General features: G+C 39.5%; 2 protein-coding genes across 2 annotated transcripts; one reads left to right on the forward strand and one right to left on the reverse strand.

Moving 5' to 3' along the window:
- Window positions 1–3,082: 3,082 nt before the first annotated feature.
- LOC115403586 (UDP-glucuronosyltransferase-like) lies at window positions 3,083–7,031 on the forward strand. Its single transcript, XM_030112535.1, has 5 exons — window positions 3,083–3,943; window positions 4,735–4,866; window positions 5,064–5,151; window positions 5,271–5,490; window positions 6,447–7,031. Exons 1-5 carry the CDS (start codon window positions 3,083–3,085, stop codon window positions 6,727–6,729), a joined length of 1,584 nt encoding a protein of 527 aa, XP_029968395.1. The 3' UTR covers window positions 6,730–7,031.
- A 4,747-nt stretch (window positions 7,032–11,778) lies between these two features.
- Window positions 11,779–14,411, reverse strand: LOC115403706 (histamine N-methyltransferase-like). Its single transcript, XM_030112687.1, is given in 7 exon segments — window positions 11,779–12,105; window positions 12,107–12,141; window positions 12,356–12,449; window positions 13,112–13,242; window positions 13,560–13,667; window positions 13,860–13,912; window positions 14,281–14,411. Coding segments are annotated over 7 exon segments (879 nt in total).
- Window positions 14,412–16,715: the final 2,304 nt, after the last annotated feature.

Below are 16,715 nucleotides of genomic sequence, written 5' to 3' on the forward strand. Positions count from 1 at the left end.
TCCTTTCTGGTTGTCTCTTTCTGCTCAGTTATCCTGCCGGTGTCTTTTGATTCTCTGAGTTTTCCTTTGATAAAACAATAAACGTGGCTTTAATTTGAAGCTGCTCATGCACTCTGACCCTTCACCAATGCTTTATGAATATTATCTCTCAATAAATATCTCACGTGGACTCTAAAACATTTTCCTGAGCTGATTAGTTACAGGACTAATTTCTGCAAATTCAGACATGATTTGGTGTCTATATTTTTTGTGACTGAAGGACTGTGACAGAAGCAATGCAGACAAAGTCTAAAATATGAAATAGTGAAACACAAGAGGAGCAGCTCAGGACAAAATGCTGCTGGATAAACCTCAGAGGCGGTACCAGTATGCTGGTATCTTCTTACTATCACTGTCTTCTCTGCTTCATTTGGAAGCATTTCAGGAGTTTAGAGTCATTTGTCTTATTCAGTGAGTAGGATTTTAATTCTCCTCATTAGTTTGTCTCAGAGTTTAATTCTTGTAACGGATTGTGTCTTGCTTTGACTGAACTGACTGTTTTTTGTTTTTTGTTTTTTATTTTTTTTTTACTTGGAGTGTTCCAGTGACACTAACAATAAGAAATAATCCTAGGCATTTAAAAAGGAGGGTCATTCAACAGTAAAAGAGATGGCTAATTACATGTTCCTAACAGAGTGTTCAATTTAATCTGTGTATCGTGTGGCAGTATCAAATGAACCTCTCATCGGACAGTTTGTCCTTCCATGTGCCATTTCTGGACACAAAAAACCCGCTAACAAGAAAGTCACATCAGTTCATTTTGTGCATTGGCTGAATTCATTATTGCTCCAAGAACAACCTTTGACCCATCCACATAATATCAAACATATGCAAGCAAAGGTAGAGGAGATATAAAGGACAAGAGTTCGCAGTTTAGACCCAACATGATTACTCTGACTGACCTTTAACGTCTTCTTCGAAGTGCTTTAAAAAATACAATACAAACAATCAGTAAAATTTAGTTTGAAAAAACATTTTTATTCAATATAATCCTGATTACCTTTCTCTATCCTGACCTATGCACATCCATCTAGCTACTATTATTTATCTTTAATTTGAGCTGGAGTCCAGACAGCAGTCATATAATTCCACTGAAAGTGATTGATAGACGACCGTTTCTTGATAAGATTGTGCAGCTGCTGAGGCCAAACATTAGCAAAATTCACCGTGTGACCAACTCAGCTTTCAGAGCAGGTCACGTTGTGTTGCTTCTTTAAGTAAATTATTTGCAAACTGATTGATGTTGTACTTTGAAATCAGAAGTTAACAAGAAGGAAAAAGTGCATTTTCCAAAAGACAGAAGTCTTTTTGATTTCATGTCAAAAGACCTGATTGGAAAATGTTTAATTTATTCAGTGTTTACAGGCTTTATTTAAGTCAGACACTGTATTTTGCATTTTTAGATCATTTCTGTTGGTTCACAGCAGATATTTCACAGCGTTGGCTCCATCGCCTGGTAGAACAGTGGAATCACTTTATGGTTTTCCAACTTGCAAAGTCACATTGACATAAATAAACCTTCCCTATGAACCTATGAAAGAGCTAACATTTTATTAAAACATTTTTTTTTCCTCAGTTTTCTTTTGGCTGTACTTTGAAGTGACAATTCACTGATTTTCCAAATTAACCATTACTCTAAATATGGCTGTCTGAGTTTAACAGCCTGTTTGATCTAACAATTTATTTTAAAAGGGTTCGAGCTATTTTGCAGTTTCAATAAAGAATTTTTCATAGATCCTGAAAGAAAGTCCTCTCTGAAAAGCAGAAATCCCTGTAGCTGATGACCTTGCAGTTCACGGATGGTGTGGCTTTGAAAACTGTTTGCTTTGCACAGGTTAAAATGACAGGAATGATTGCGTTAGCGAGCTTTGTCTGTTCTCTCTTTCATTCCATCATTTTTACTCAAGCTAATTACTGAAACGTTCTATATTGTTGCGAGTCCGCTGCTGGAAACCATTCAGTGCCTCAGAGCTACAAACTCTCCTTTAAATGGAAACATATGTTTGCAGGGGCCAATTCTCACGCAAGAAATGCAGAATGTACTAATATGAACTACTTTCCAGGAATACTCACTGTCGTGGAAATCACTCTGTGTTTAGCCAACACATGTAATTTTCCATCTCCTCTCATATCTCAACATACTTCCTGAGAGTGTTGCTTGTCTTTGGTATCGTCTTCTATTCTACACAATTCTACAGTTTCTTACCAATACATTGTAGAGAACTGAAAAATGAACAGTGAAATACAAGAAATGAAACCCCCAAACTGTGCTTCAATTTCTACTGATTTCCTTTTCCCTCTTTATTCATTCAGCATTTTACTGTCCCAGATTCACAAACTGGCCCTTCCAGGTAAAGGAAAATTAAACCAAAGGTAAAATTCCACACATTACTTTGTTGGTTTGATGTTATCGAGCCCCTCCAGAGAGCGTGGTGTTGGTTTCCTGTTACAAATGGCTTTGCACGCTATTGCGGTTGCGTGCGTGCGTGCGTGTGTGACAAGGGAGTGAAAAAAAAGGGCAATAACCCCTTACGCACACATATGCCTGTTTTCCGGGGGGGGGGGGGGGGGGGGGGGGGGGGGGGGAGGAGTGAAGGAGCAGGGCTGAACAAACAAAAGGACTTTACTCCAATTTGTCGGCAGTACATGCACTGCCACCATGACTTGCAAATCTAACAGCCTGTTTAAAAGTAAATAAACAAGAATCAGAACAGGAAAACAAGCATGTCTTTATAAAATCCAAAATACCAGTCGTGCAGACATTTGTGTGTGTCTGTGTGTGTGTGTCATCCACAGCATATGGAACCGTTTCCTGAGGTGAACTCTGAACGTGGGACTTCCCCCACACATTCCAGAGGGAACCTCCACTATCTGTCTTCTTCCTGATTATACAAAACACCCCGTATTCGAAGGCAGCCTGAACTTCCTGCTTTATGTAAACACACTGTGACGCGAGCGCACATGCCCTCACATAAAGCCACCGCGTAGCGACAGGCAACACTAACTCCCACAACACGCGAGCGTGCGCCACGGAGTCGAGGCGATGGGAAGCAGGGTGTGGTTTCCCACTCTGGGGCTGGTAGCCTGGCTCTGCTGCCTCAGTCTGGAGCCTGTGCAGGCAGGAAAAGTGCTGGCGATACCTGTGGACGGAAGCCACTGGCTCAGCATGAAGATCCTGGTGGAGGAGCTCGGCCGCAGGGGCCACGAAGTGGTGGTGCTGGTGCCCGAAACCAGCCTGCTGATCAAGGGATCGGACAGCCACAAGACAGAGATCTATCAGGTGCCTTTCACCAAAGCCGAACTGGATGAGAACTTCAACAGCCTGAGGGAGTCACTGTTCGAAAAGCCTCCAGATATCACTGATCTGTTTGTCAATGTGCAGCGGCTGGTCAACTTTACTTCGTTCCAAGAGAGAGGCTGTGAGAGTTTGTTGAAAAATGAACCTTTGATGAGTCGACTAAAGAGAGAAGGGTTCGATCTGGTGCTGACAGACCCTTTCCTTCCCTGTGGATCCCTCCTGGCTCAAATCTTTTCCATCCCAGCTGTTTACTTCCTACGGGGGCTTCCATGTACGCTGGATTTGAAAGCTAGCCGGTGTCCCGCTCCTCCTTCGTATGTTCCTGTGTCTTTCTCGGGCAATTCTGATGTGATGACCTTCCCGCAGAGGGTGAAAAACATGATGATGTCTTTTGTGGAGTCGTACGTGTGTCACATGATGTACGGTCACTTTGACGATTTGGTCAGGAGGCATTTAAAGGACTTTCAGAGCTACCAAGAGCTTATAAGCCACGGATCTGTCTGGCTTCTCAGATATGACTTTACTTTTGAATATCCCAGACCTCTCATGCCGAACATGGTTTTAATTGGAGGCATCAACTGTGCAAAGAAGGCTCCTCTTCCAGCAGTGAGTATTTTCAACCACATCTGGCTCACCTGCATGTTGATTTTGTTCATTTTTCAAAACATGACTTTCTGCAATACAAAAGGCTATGTTGGAATACAAGATTAACATTTATGTGGGAATACTTTCATGATTTCAACCTCATCTTTAAAGTGTGCAAAGCAGTGAAGGAAACACTAGTAATAGTATCTCCAAAACCCAAAGCATTTATCTATACGGACTTTGGCAATTTTTTTGTGTTATACAACAAAAAACAAGAGATAACTTTTAGGTAAACATTTGCACATGTGGCTTAATGTGGAGATATCAGTAGGAACATGCAGAGCAGAGTCTGCCTGAAGAAAACAGTTTGATTGATTGTCAAGATTGACTAAAATAAAGCTGGTGGTATTATGGGATTACAGGTTAGTCGGCTCTCAGGGGACACACAGTGTGTGCACTGTCACTGTGAGACCAGGAAAGCAGATATCTGACCTTTAGCATGGGTTCAGTGAGTTGTTGAGGTTAAGGGTCCTGTTGTACAAACAGGTATCAGATACTCTATAAAAGATAAACGTCTTCTGACAGAGGCACAGTGAGGCGGTGGGACTGTGTTTCTGTGATTAAATCATTGGCAGGCTTTATGATGGAAACAACGGAAATTCAATTAATTTTGGTCATTGAAAACGTAATGACAGCGGTTTCAAGGAAATGTTACGTCAACACAATCGTTACTGTCGAATACATCACACAAACCAAGATTTCTTTGCACATTTTTTGAGGTAATGTTTGTGACTTCTTTAACCCACCTGCAGGATCTGCAGGAGTTTGTGGACGGCTCAGGAGATGATGGCTTCATTGTCTTTACGATGGGTTCGATGGTCTCCGATATACCTCTGGAGAAATCCAAGAAGTTTGTGGAGGCCTTCAGACAAATTCCTCAAAGGGTAATCTTGACCTGATCATCATATAAGTTTGAACTGATAAACAGATAAACTGAAGGTGTCGAATCAGACTTCACCAAAGGAATTTGAACTCTAGTTTGAATTGTGATTACAACGCTGTTAAAATAATAATAACACAAAACAAATCATGAATTTCTTGAGTCATTCACACAGTAAATGTTTAATTGTTTATGTTTCAGGTTTTGTGGAGATACACTGGTGTGTTGCCTGATAACATGCCCAAGAACGTCAAAATCTTGAAGTGGTTACCTCAGAATGATCTTCTCGGTATGTTTAGTTTAACAAAATCAAACTCAATGATATATGATCGCACAGCACATACAGGTTATGGTGGTCTTGATGTTTCTTTTAATGGATCCAACCGTGATGGTCGCTGTGTTCCCCAGCTCATCCCAAGGCTAAAGTGTTCATGACTCATGGCGGAACCCACGGTATCTACGAAGGTATCTGCAACGGAGTGCCCATGTTGATGTTTCCACTGTTTGGGGATCAAGGCGACAACGTGGACCGCATGGTTACCCGCGGGGTGGCAGAGACAATGAGTATATTCCATTTCACAACTGAATCACTGGTGGCTGCATTAAAAAGGATAATCCACGATAAGAGGTAAGAGTGTTGGATGCCTGTTTATGTGTTTACATTAAAAAAATGTGTGAGTAGATGGACAATAACAACAATGGCGGCCACCAGAGTGTCATGACTCCCAGCTCATGTTCTCTTGAGAATCGGTTGTTTAGTTTAGAGCCAATGCACCTACCAATCCGACTTCACTGTCTGTCCGTATGAATGGCTGTGTACTTGCCGTTTTTAATGTTTGTAGTACACTGTCCTCTGCAAACATGAGTGCCCTCAACCTAACTCAAGACATTGCTCATGTTTTGATTGTTGCCATTTTGCAGTTTTTCTTGTATTTTGTATTGTTTTGTTGCTTTAGTCTAGTCTATTTATGTACAGGACTCACAGCTGTGTGTGTGTGTGTATGTGTGTGTGTGTGTGTGGGTTCATTACAAAAACAAACAACAGCGCCAACTTGCTGTGGCCTGGCTTGCTAACTACTTGATTCTCAGCGTTTCAAAGTTTTCAAAACATGTGAACATGATTTTTTTCTGAAACAAAAACGGAAGAACAATGTGTTTTCAATTAAAACACCATATAAACGCAGGCTAAAACACATACTAGTTTAGCTAGTCATTGAGGAGCATCAAGATCTTCTAATTCACTGCTAAGTCGATGTAAAAGAAAAACCCAACACATGAGTAAAACCACATCATACAGTGTATGTTTAAGAGAATTGCTTCACAGATGTTTTCGGTCACTATATGTTGCATGAGAAGACCTCTCACACACAGTCTGTGTGGACATGCTGCTTCAATTGTTTATCTTGTTTATGACCAGACCCTGAAGAGTTTCATGATGCCGGAAAGAAGTCTTTGTTTCAGTCAGAACTGATTTACTCAACAGAATATGCTTGCAAATTTTTGGACAGATGAAAAAAAGAAAAAAAAAAAACTTTTTACCTTTATAGCTTTTTAACGCACAATTACAATACTTCTCTTTTCCAGTTACAAAGAGAAGATGGCAACGCTGTCGGCGATACATCGAGATCGTCCTGTCGAGCCTTTGGATTTGGCTGTTTTCTGGACGGAGTTTGTCATGAGACACAAAGGAGCAGAACATCTGAGAGTCGCTGCACATGACTTGAACTGGATTCAGTACCACAGCCTGGACGTCTTGGGCTTTTTCGTCCTCATTATTACCTTTGCTTTGTGGCTGGAACTGAAATTCTGCTTATTTTGCATCCGCAAGTGTGGCAGAAAGGGAACCGGGAAGAGAAAAAGGGAGTAGTGTTGATGTCAGAAACAGTAGTTGATACACTGTTGATAGATTCCTGCTTAACTGTATGTATGTGTGTGTGTGTGTGTGTGTGTGTGTGTGTGTGTGTGTGTGTGTCTTTACTTGTGTGTTGCTGAACCGGTTGAGTGTGTCTGTGCGTGTGTGTGTTTGCAAAAGATGCTGGAACTGATCAAAGCCAATGAAGTTGTTTTTGAAATAAAATTGGAAGTGTAAAAGTAATTTCTGTTGAAATGTTTAAAATAATTTATTTTTATAAAGCATGACTTGAGAGTTCTTTTCATGCAGCACACATCCTGTATGGTTTCCAGGAGGCTTTGATTAATTTTGTTTTCAAAACTAGATTCTGCAATATAAGACACGGTTATAACTCCTGCAGTGTTTGGGAAATCAAATATGAATTTTGGCCTAAATTAGCCTCCATGTATCATTATAGGTCGGAATTATCTGACCATTGATCAGACATACTGATGAAAATGTCTGAACCACACAATGGCCCTAAACACTAACAGTGACAAGCTGAATTTTTACATGCAATCATACTGTTTGATTACTTGGCAAACAAACAACATGAAAGGCCCAGAGTCCGCAGGTCGTATTTCAGGGTAATAATTGTAAATTAGCACTAACAGGTCAAAGTTTACTGTGGCGCCAGCCTGGAAAACCACACCCTGGTCATGGTGACAGCAGGTGAAGAGCCAAAACAGCTGCTGTCTTGATCTGTTCTGCTCACTGAATCGACACTAAATGTTATTAATTTTCAGTTTTCTCTGCTTTTAAACTGTTTCACTAAATTAGATATGAATATATTATAATATAACATATTAAATTAATAACTTAAGCACCCATGCTCACAGTTACTTGTTTAGGATTGAGGTGTTTTCACTGATCTAATCTGCTGAAAATATATTTTTCCCTTCCTGGATTACTTACTTATTTGAAAAAAAAATTACTAATCATACCTACGCTTCAGATCAACAAACAAACTTTAATATTTGATAAAGACAACCAGAGTAGATACAAAATCCAGCTTACAAATGCTAATTGTATTGTTTGATGTATGATTGATGTATGATTGTCTGAATGTATGTCGGAAAAAAATTATCAAAAATTACCTGAATCTAAAAAGTCATTGCATCTTAGTTGAATTTAGCATTATAGAGCAGATTAGAATACAGTTTGAATGTTTTTTTTAATATAAATAAAAGAATACAATTCTAGAATATTAAAAAGGTAACAATAAAATATTAGATATATAAGTACTACTTAACGTGACTGGTGCATGAAAAATGACAGTTTTTGACAGTGAAAGGGAAGCTTAAGTCATGAATTAACTGTGATTAAACACACATTTGTGAGTTGGATTGCACTATAGCCACAGCCTGACCTGATTACTGCCAGGCCTGTTGAAGCAAGATATCAGTTAAGTAGAACCTGTCTGACAAAGCGGAGGATCTCAAGACGTCACTCTGAGATTTAAAGAAAGACAAAAACAGATGAGAAACAACCTGCTGATAGGTATCAACCCTGAGAGGGATTCAAAGACATTTGTAAGGCTTTAGGACTGTCGCAAAGTCATTATCCAGAAATGGAGAAAAACTGTAACAGTGGTGAACCTTTTCAGGAAAGACCAAAACTACCAACAAATTATTCTGTGGTGTACTGAGACAAAAAATGGGTCTTTTCGAAAGGTGTGTTTCTCTTTAGGTCAGACGTCAAACTAGAAAAGCAATTCTTAAAATGCATAATATACCAACTTCATTACAATTATATAATAGATTAACAATTATTCTTATTAAAATACATAACATCTGGAGCATTTCATACTCTAAAAATGTTGATATTTGAAAGTACACTGAGATAATTGTTGTTCTCGATAAGTTTAAACTTCCAATTCATGTAAATATGAAAACATATGGAGTCCAAATAAAGTTTTCTGTCTTTTTTTTTTTTTTCGTTTCTTGTTTTATCATTAATGATTCACATTTACAGGGTAAATAAATGCCTCTTCAGCTGTCAGGGTAGGTACAAATATAAAACACTAACTTCCAAAGACTTCAACTAAACCAAAACATTTATACATTTTCACGAACATCATTCCCTTCAGTGCCAAGAGTGATGCATGGTATAATGTACTTCTCTGAATCAAAGTCAGTGTGGAACTACAGTTTGGACTAAGGGGACATACTGAACAGTAAAAGCTGTAACTCACCTTTTCCTGGATCCTCAACTGAGTTCCTTCTGCATGCAACAAAAAGCACACAGCCCCATCTAGTGGACTATTCGAGCACTACGATGAACTGTGATTGAACCTAAAAGGAGGGAAATTTCTGTTGCTCCTTATTTATACAGATGTGTCTTATATGACTTAAAAAAAACAACAACAAACACAGAACACTAAACACCTAAACATAACCACGCCAAACCTTGAAAAGTTCCACAGTTCGCTCCAAGCCTAACCGACAATATTGTTTTTGAATGCAAGAGTTTGCAGATGAATTTTCACTCATCGATTTCTTTTGATGCAACTGTCTTGCTTTAAAGCTTTCCTGGTGAATATACAATATATGCCATTCTGATTGTATTTTCAAATATTCTGGATGAATTTGGAATAATACGTGCCTCAGTGATTATCCAACTGAATCCTACTAAAACTTTTCAGACTAACGAGCAGTGCTGGAAAAGTAATGCATTATGTGCACTGACCAATTTTGTGCAACTCCTGACTGTAATATTTCACTTTGCATTGCACTGGCCCTTGCAAATGATATATATCGACACTACTTGCAAGAGAGAATAGTTAAAGTGGACCAGAGGTGCAATACCTGAGACAATCTTTTCAGTAAAGCAGAAATATTGCACTGATCATGAATATTGCACTTTTAGCCACTCACTCGACAGTTGCACGTGTCGTCATGTGACATTATTGTTCAGAGGGGGAAGGAGAAGACATTTGACAGCTTTGGGATAGAATCTCTTTCTGAGTCTGTTGTTTTTGGCTCAGAGTGTCTGCCTGACAGTGTCCCGGGTGTGAGGGGTCTCTGGGGATTCCCCAGGATTTCCTCTGAAGTCGTCCAGTGTTTATGGCTCTGAAGAGCGGCAGCGTGGTTCTGATCAGATGCTGTGCTGCTTTCACCACCCTTTGCAGGTCCTTCCTGTTCTCTACAGTACAGAAACTGTGCTCACCTGTTTAATCCCAACAGAACAAAACACCTGCAGGGAAAATCTGCCCCTCCAATCGTTCTCTAAATAAAAATAAATCTAATAAATAATGTATCACTTCTAAAAGAGGTTACAAATTCACAGTGTGTTGTTTCACAAAGGAATAGATTTGTGGATGATATATATACCATGGGAAAAGATTTGGCTCCAAGCATAATAATTTTACAGTAATACACTCTGACAATCTACAGATGATTGAAAATCTGTACTTTACTAAATATATAAAACCTCCTGGTATAAACCTCTCTCTCTCTTTCTTTCTTGATGTGCTCTTCATAGAAAACTGATAATGAACATTGACTACAGTTTGTACTGCAGACAGTCTGTTATAAATTAAAAAAAAAAAGGCATCATGTGATTTCAACCCTGAAGCTCAGAAAAAGTGTGGAAAATCTGGCACAGAGAGCTTAATCAACACGGTCTGGTCTGAAAATGGATGTACAGACATAAAAGATAGATGATGAGTAATGCTCTGTTCTGTTGGCTGCACTGATCTTTTGGACTCTGTTGTTCCATTAAATGTTCGACTCTAAAGGATCGCCACATTATTTGTCGAACTAAGCTCTATGTACACAGTGTTTTCAAGCGGAAAAGGTCAACTTTTATTGTGTTTCGGCTTTTCATTAACAATGAGACAGGGGCTGGGACTCACTCAAGTTGAGGTTTTGAAAATGGCATGCGGAGCGCAACATTTTGGAATCGCACCGATCGATGAAGCTTTAACTGCACCATCATCTTGATCACATGCTGCTGAGAGAGGATTTTGAATTCATCAGACAGAGAGAGGATGAAAGATGCTTGAATGTTTGCGCCACACTGTTCTGGCTGCTTTGCCATTGTCTTGAATTTATCGACAGACAAAGTGCTTTACATGTTAAGAACAGCTCCCCTGCCATCCTCATGCACACCATATATCATTTAGCAAACAATTTGGAGGACTCAGAGACTCAGTAAAAACAATTAGAAAACCTGGCCTGTTTAAGCTTTCATTTCTTTTGAAGCTGTGAGGAGGTGGGCTTGACCACAGCAGCAGATGTACAGATTATAGTGTTTTGTTTTTTTAAACTACTTAAAGCTAATATACTGACACAGGGAGACAGTTTTTGGGATTAAATCTTGAAAGCACTGAATATTTCAAATTGAAACGTACCAATGCAAAAGTTGTAAGACATGATGCACTATTAATATTTTACCACTTGATTCATCTTTCTGTTTAATGTTAAATTAGGAGTCTTTATCAAACATTTAGTGAAAACAAGAGCAGCAGAGTGAATGTCGGATTTGAGTGTGTATGTCTGGATGGGAGGACACATTTCTTAAAGTGGGGCCAGTAGAAAAAGTTTGGGAACCTCCGGGTTGAATGCAACCTCTGCTCCAAATGGTACCTCTGACTCTGAGGAAGAGCCAGAACTGAAGATTTATTGTACCCAGTCTGTTGATTCACACTCATTTTATTCTTTGTTTTTTGTTTTTTGTTTTTTTTTGTACACAGGTACACACTGTGTGAAATAATCAAACCCACGAACATTTCTGGCCCTGGGAGATTTCAATGTATTACAAACATGCGATGCAGTGAAAGTGATCACAGATAGAACAGGTACAGCTTTGAAACGAACAGCTTTACTGGTCACACATCAAATAACCACGCAAACCAGGAACTGACAGGCGATGTGACATGAAGCAGAGTAGTCGTGATCTTCAGCACAAGTCATGCTGCATTGAAGCTTATTGATTGATTTCCATTAAAAACACTACAAAGTGCTCAAAAAGTGATGCACAATATTATTTTCCCTCTAAAATAAACAGTCAGGCCCCTGAGGATTAAGCATGAACAACGATGCAGCTGAAGGTGCTGTTAAAGAAAACCCTGCCATCTTTTATTGTGCTACTCTTGTTTCTGAGAACGTCCAGGATGCCCGCTCTGATGTCCGGTGTGAAGGACTGGCTGAGGTGTGATCTGGATGTCATGAAACTGAACAAACTTTCGCCAGTGGTGCTGTCAGGATTGAAGCACTCAGTGATGTCGAAAGAGTTTGGGAAAACATACTCGTCATACTTCAGGCCCTGGCTCTTCAGACAAGCAGTGACATCTCCAGAGGTCACTTTTGGTTTGTCTATGTCGGTACCAGCACAAAGCTCCTTAATTAAGGCAAGTCTTCCACAGGGGAACCCAGCCAGAACTGGCTGGATAGTCAGAAAATAAATATGCAGTGTCATCTAAAGTCATCATAAAGTATCCATCTACCTTAAAATAAAACTGAGACCTACATTCTGAAAAACCAAATTAAATGTGTGTAATTCAAGAACACACCTTAAGTCTTGGGAATTGGTCGACCGAAATTGTTTAATGGAAAAAAACAACAACAACAACAAATGTTTCAAGTTGATGTTTATTTACCTGCAGTGACGACGATCAGAAGCCTGCCATTATTTTTCAGAAGGCTGTGGTGAAACCTGAGCGCTTCATCGAGGTTCTCGAAATAGTAGACCACCTGTTGAAGACGACATGGTTGAAAGGGGAATTTTGTCAATATCAACACATAAAAACATGTTCTCATTGCAGGAAATCTTCAAGGACATATTTATTAAATGCAGTGTTTGTTTCTCTATACTTCTGTGGTAACAATGGTCCAGAATTGAGGGATGATCGATTTATGTATTGATCAGCCGCAACATTAAAAAGGCCTCCTGTGGGAAAAGGGTTATTGGAGCCACCTGAGGCTCATCGGGGGATGATTGCTTCCTCCCTATACAAGGGTGCATGCTGCGTGGGTGGAGAGACACGGCAGCCCAGCATGAGGAGGGAGGGCTGCATGGCTGGGAGAGAGGAGGGACTGGAGTCCCTGACAAGGGAGCAGTGAGATGGAGAGCTGCGGGGCCTGGAGAGGACAGTAGCAGGGACGTGTGTTTGGTGTTTTTGTGTAGAGTAAATTAAATGGTGGCAGGTGCCTGTCTGTATCAATGAGCCCTGAGGAAGAGTCTTCTGCTAAACCTGCCGAAGATTAAGATGGTCCACCCAGTGCAGATGGTCCAGCTTTTGATACATTAAATCTCAGAAAGTTTCAGAGTCTCAGTCTTTGTATCCTAATAATGGGTTATTATGAGAACAGACATTTAACCAGCACTTCTTCAAATTAGTTAGGGATCACAATACATGAATCATGTGTATGAAGTCAAACTTCTTCATTTCTTCTTGTGCTTTCACTTGCTTCTCGTAGTCCTCACTGCTCATGATGTGCCAAGCAAATGAGATCTTCTGAAGGCTGGCCATTTTTGCAACCAGTGCTTGAAGGTGGATAAAGAAAGAATGAGGAAACTGATTATCTGATCAGATTGAATTTACAGCAGTTAAAGATCTTCAGTTTTAGCTTTGTGTTGCACTGCAGAATAAAATGACATAAAGCCTGTTAGCTGTAACGATCCATGAAGAGCATATACAGATCCAAAAATACCGTGGGCATAAAACTTTGTGTCAACACCAAAATCAAACACACCTGTCAAAACGCATTGGACAGAAATATTTAATATTAATGACTGTCACATGAACATAACTGCTACCATTTCCTTTCCGTCTGATTTTTGAGAGGGGAAATCATCATTACCTTTGAAGCTGTCTGTGAGCTGAATGCTTCCTTCTACAATATCAGCTGTGATGGGCACAGCAGGAAACACAGACTGGAGTAAAGATAACATCTCGACATCCATTTCACCTGGAATGAAAAAGGAATTTTGGAAATCAGTGTCTCTGTGTAGGGTGTGCTTCTTTCAAAGGAATGTGATGAAATATATTTATAAGTCTAATGGTGTGTGATGAAACATTTTCCTTCAGTGTTATTTTTGTCAATGAACACTGACACATGAAAGATACAGTTTTGTACTTGGTTTGTAACTTTATTACTTACCTGCCCCACTTCCAACACCGAGAACATCCAGGCTGCTTTTGCCTGCTCCAATTCTGCATCAGCAGGGAAAAATGTAAAAGCAGATGTGTGCATGTGCATGATAGGTGCAGTTCTGATGAGCATTAGCAATTGTTTAGCGTTGCTGTGGTCTGATTATACACATTTTTTGACTGGTGCTGTTTAAAATTTCCAGCAATCAGTATGCTTTGCTTGTATATTTACAAGGCATTGTTCCTCTTCAGACAAGTATCTTATACTTTCACCTGAGGACTGCAGTAAGATGAATTTCAACACAATCTAAATGACAATACCTTATACATTCAAATGATACTGAGGTATGAAAAATAAAAAAAGAAAACATCTTTTTAAGAACAAGAAAAGGCATATGTTAGATTTAAGTGTTGATTTTCTGTCTCTTTACCTTTCAAATTCTGGTAGGAGGATGTCATGAAGATGTGGGAGAAGGATCTCGTGTTGTTTGCTTTGTTCCAAAAACACATAGAAGTTTTGGATAGCAATTCCTTCAAAACAAGTTTGACTTCCTGCAGCCATCGCTGATTTGCTCTATTTCTAATGACAAAAAAGAAATGAGCAAACTATTATCATCAGTGCAAAAAATTGTTATAGTGAAGTACAATAATTCAAAAATCCTTGAAAAGTAAAATACCTGCAGCTTTTCCAAAGTCCCCAGGCTTCTCAACAGGCTGCTGAGGTTCTATTTGGATTTTGCGGCGGGTTAGTAAACATTTACCAATGGTTTAATGTGTAAACCTGGCAAAGCAGAGTTAAATGAATTCTAGAGATTAAGTCACACTGTTGCACCTTATATGACCCGGGTCCTATTTCAGGTTCACAGAGAGGTAAACTCTTTCCAACACATACAAAGTACATTCAGAATCAATTCGTACAAAATACAATGGTACAAAAGTATCATTTTCGAATGAACCATGTATCTGTCCCCACCGGTAATGCCCTACAGTTTATACCTTGTAGAGGATCGTCTTTGTGAACAGTGGAACAGTTAATAAACGAGAACAATAAAGAAAAAAAGTGAAATATGCAGCATAGGGATTGAGCTGTGCTATCTTTAACATATAAATGCACAAACAAGGTAAACCTGGGTTTTTCATAATGAAATGTCCCACAGAATCAAGTGTGGAAAATATATACTGTATATAAATGAATGATTTGGTCCCTACGTGCATCCAGATTAGTCATTGCATGTAAGCAAAGAAGTGCAGACCAGGACATCTGCACACAGAAAAAAAGGAGGAAAAATAAAACAGACTCAAGATTTCATCACAACACAGAATGATTATGTATTACAATCTAATATGGGGATGGATTTTGATCAGTGTACTCTTGTTGATGTGACATTGACATTTTGAAGTTTAGTGGTCACAGTAATTTGTCTACAGTGATCCGAGCTCATCCTTAACGTGTGCTCATAGTGGACTCTCCCCACATTATTAGGCACCCTGGCTTTTTATTCCTATCCGCAGGCAGCTGAGTACACATGTCTGTAGAAATGTTTTGTAGGAAAATTTTGTTCCATAACTGTCTGTTTCTCACTGGGTCTACCTTTAACGACTGTTAAATAAAACCATTTTGTTTTAATCCATAAGTCGCTTACTATCTTCAGGTCTTCATCAGCCTCCGACCCGTAAAATAAACTCGTGTTGAGTTTAATGCATTCAGGATATTTTTCACAAAATGTGGGTGTTGTTCCGTTATGGAATGAAAATGTATTACATTTTGTCTCGATGTATAATTTAGTGTTATTACATAATGTGCATTGTCTAAACAAAGAGTGAGTCCAGTCAATTTTTTTCTATATTCATATTCTGTAAATTGTGTCAAATCATTCAACCCAGCGGTGAAGACTTCCCCTTTAAGAAACTGAAACCTCCGTCTGTTATTGTTCCTCAAAGTTATGTGATGTTACTATTCCAAGAATCACAGTGAACAGGATACAGTATGCAATGGAGTATGACCATGTTATCAAAGTGTTCATTAAAGAGTGATATAAAACAAATACAAAGCTGTGAGGACATCACCTTTCTACTCATGACAGTCAGAGAGAACTTCTATCAGTCCCTCAGTGCAGAGGTGAGAGCAGGAATATTTAGACTTCTTCATTAACAAATGTAGCATTCAAAATTATGGCAGGATTTTTTTCAGTGCCACTTCTAGTTAATTTCTTGTTCATGTTTGAATATGGCCTGGGAATGACCGATCAAAGATTGAGTTATGTGTCTCAAAATGAATGGATCTGTCATACAAATTAAAAGGAAAAAAGAAAATGAATCCACAGTGAAAGACAAGTGAAGTTTATGAGTTAAATACTTTGGATTATGAATTGAAATTAAATGCATTGTTTAAAGGTGAGAAGTGGCAAAACACATTTGTTAAATTGAAATGTTCCTTCATTAGCCAATAAAACCTTCTGCTGTGAGCTTGTCTGTTAAACTTTCTTTGATTCCAGCACAGTTTTCCCTCACTTTCCTAGTTTTGAACTATTCTGAATGCACCACTCCCCCAGTGAAGTACCACCTTATTGTGGCGGGGGAGTTTAAGTGCCTGCATGATCCTAGGAGCTATGCTGTCGGGGGCTTCATGCCCCTGGTAGGGTCTCCCATGTCCATCAGCTCCTGGGTGACGGGCCAGAATGAACGCCGCTCAAATTCTCCTATGAAGAATAAAAGAACAAGGACTGGGATGGGGCCCCACCCTGGAGCCAGGCCCAGGTTGGGGACTCGAATGCCAGCGCCTAGTGCTCGGGCCTTTGTTCGAGGGGCCTGGCTGTGCTTTGCCCAAATGGACGACATGGATCTGACCTCTGGCGGATTTACCGCC

The sequence above is a fragment of the Salarias fasciatus genome, chromosome 16 (assembly GCF_902148845.1).
Source record: "Salarias fasciatus chromosome 16, fSalaFa1.1, whole genome shotgun sequence".
NCBI lineage: Eukaryota > Metazoa > Chordata > Actinopteri > Blenniiformes > Blenniidae > Salarias > Salarias fasciatus.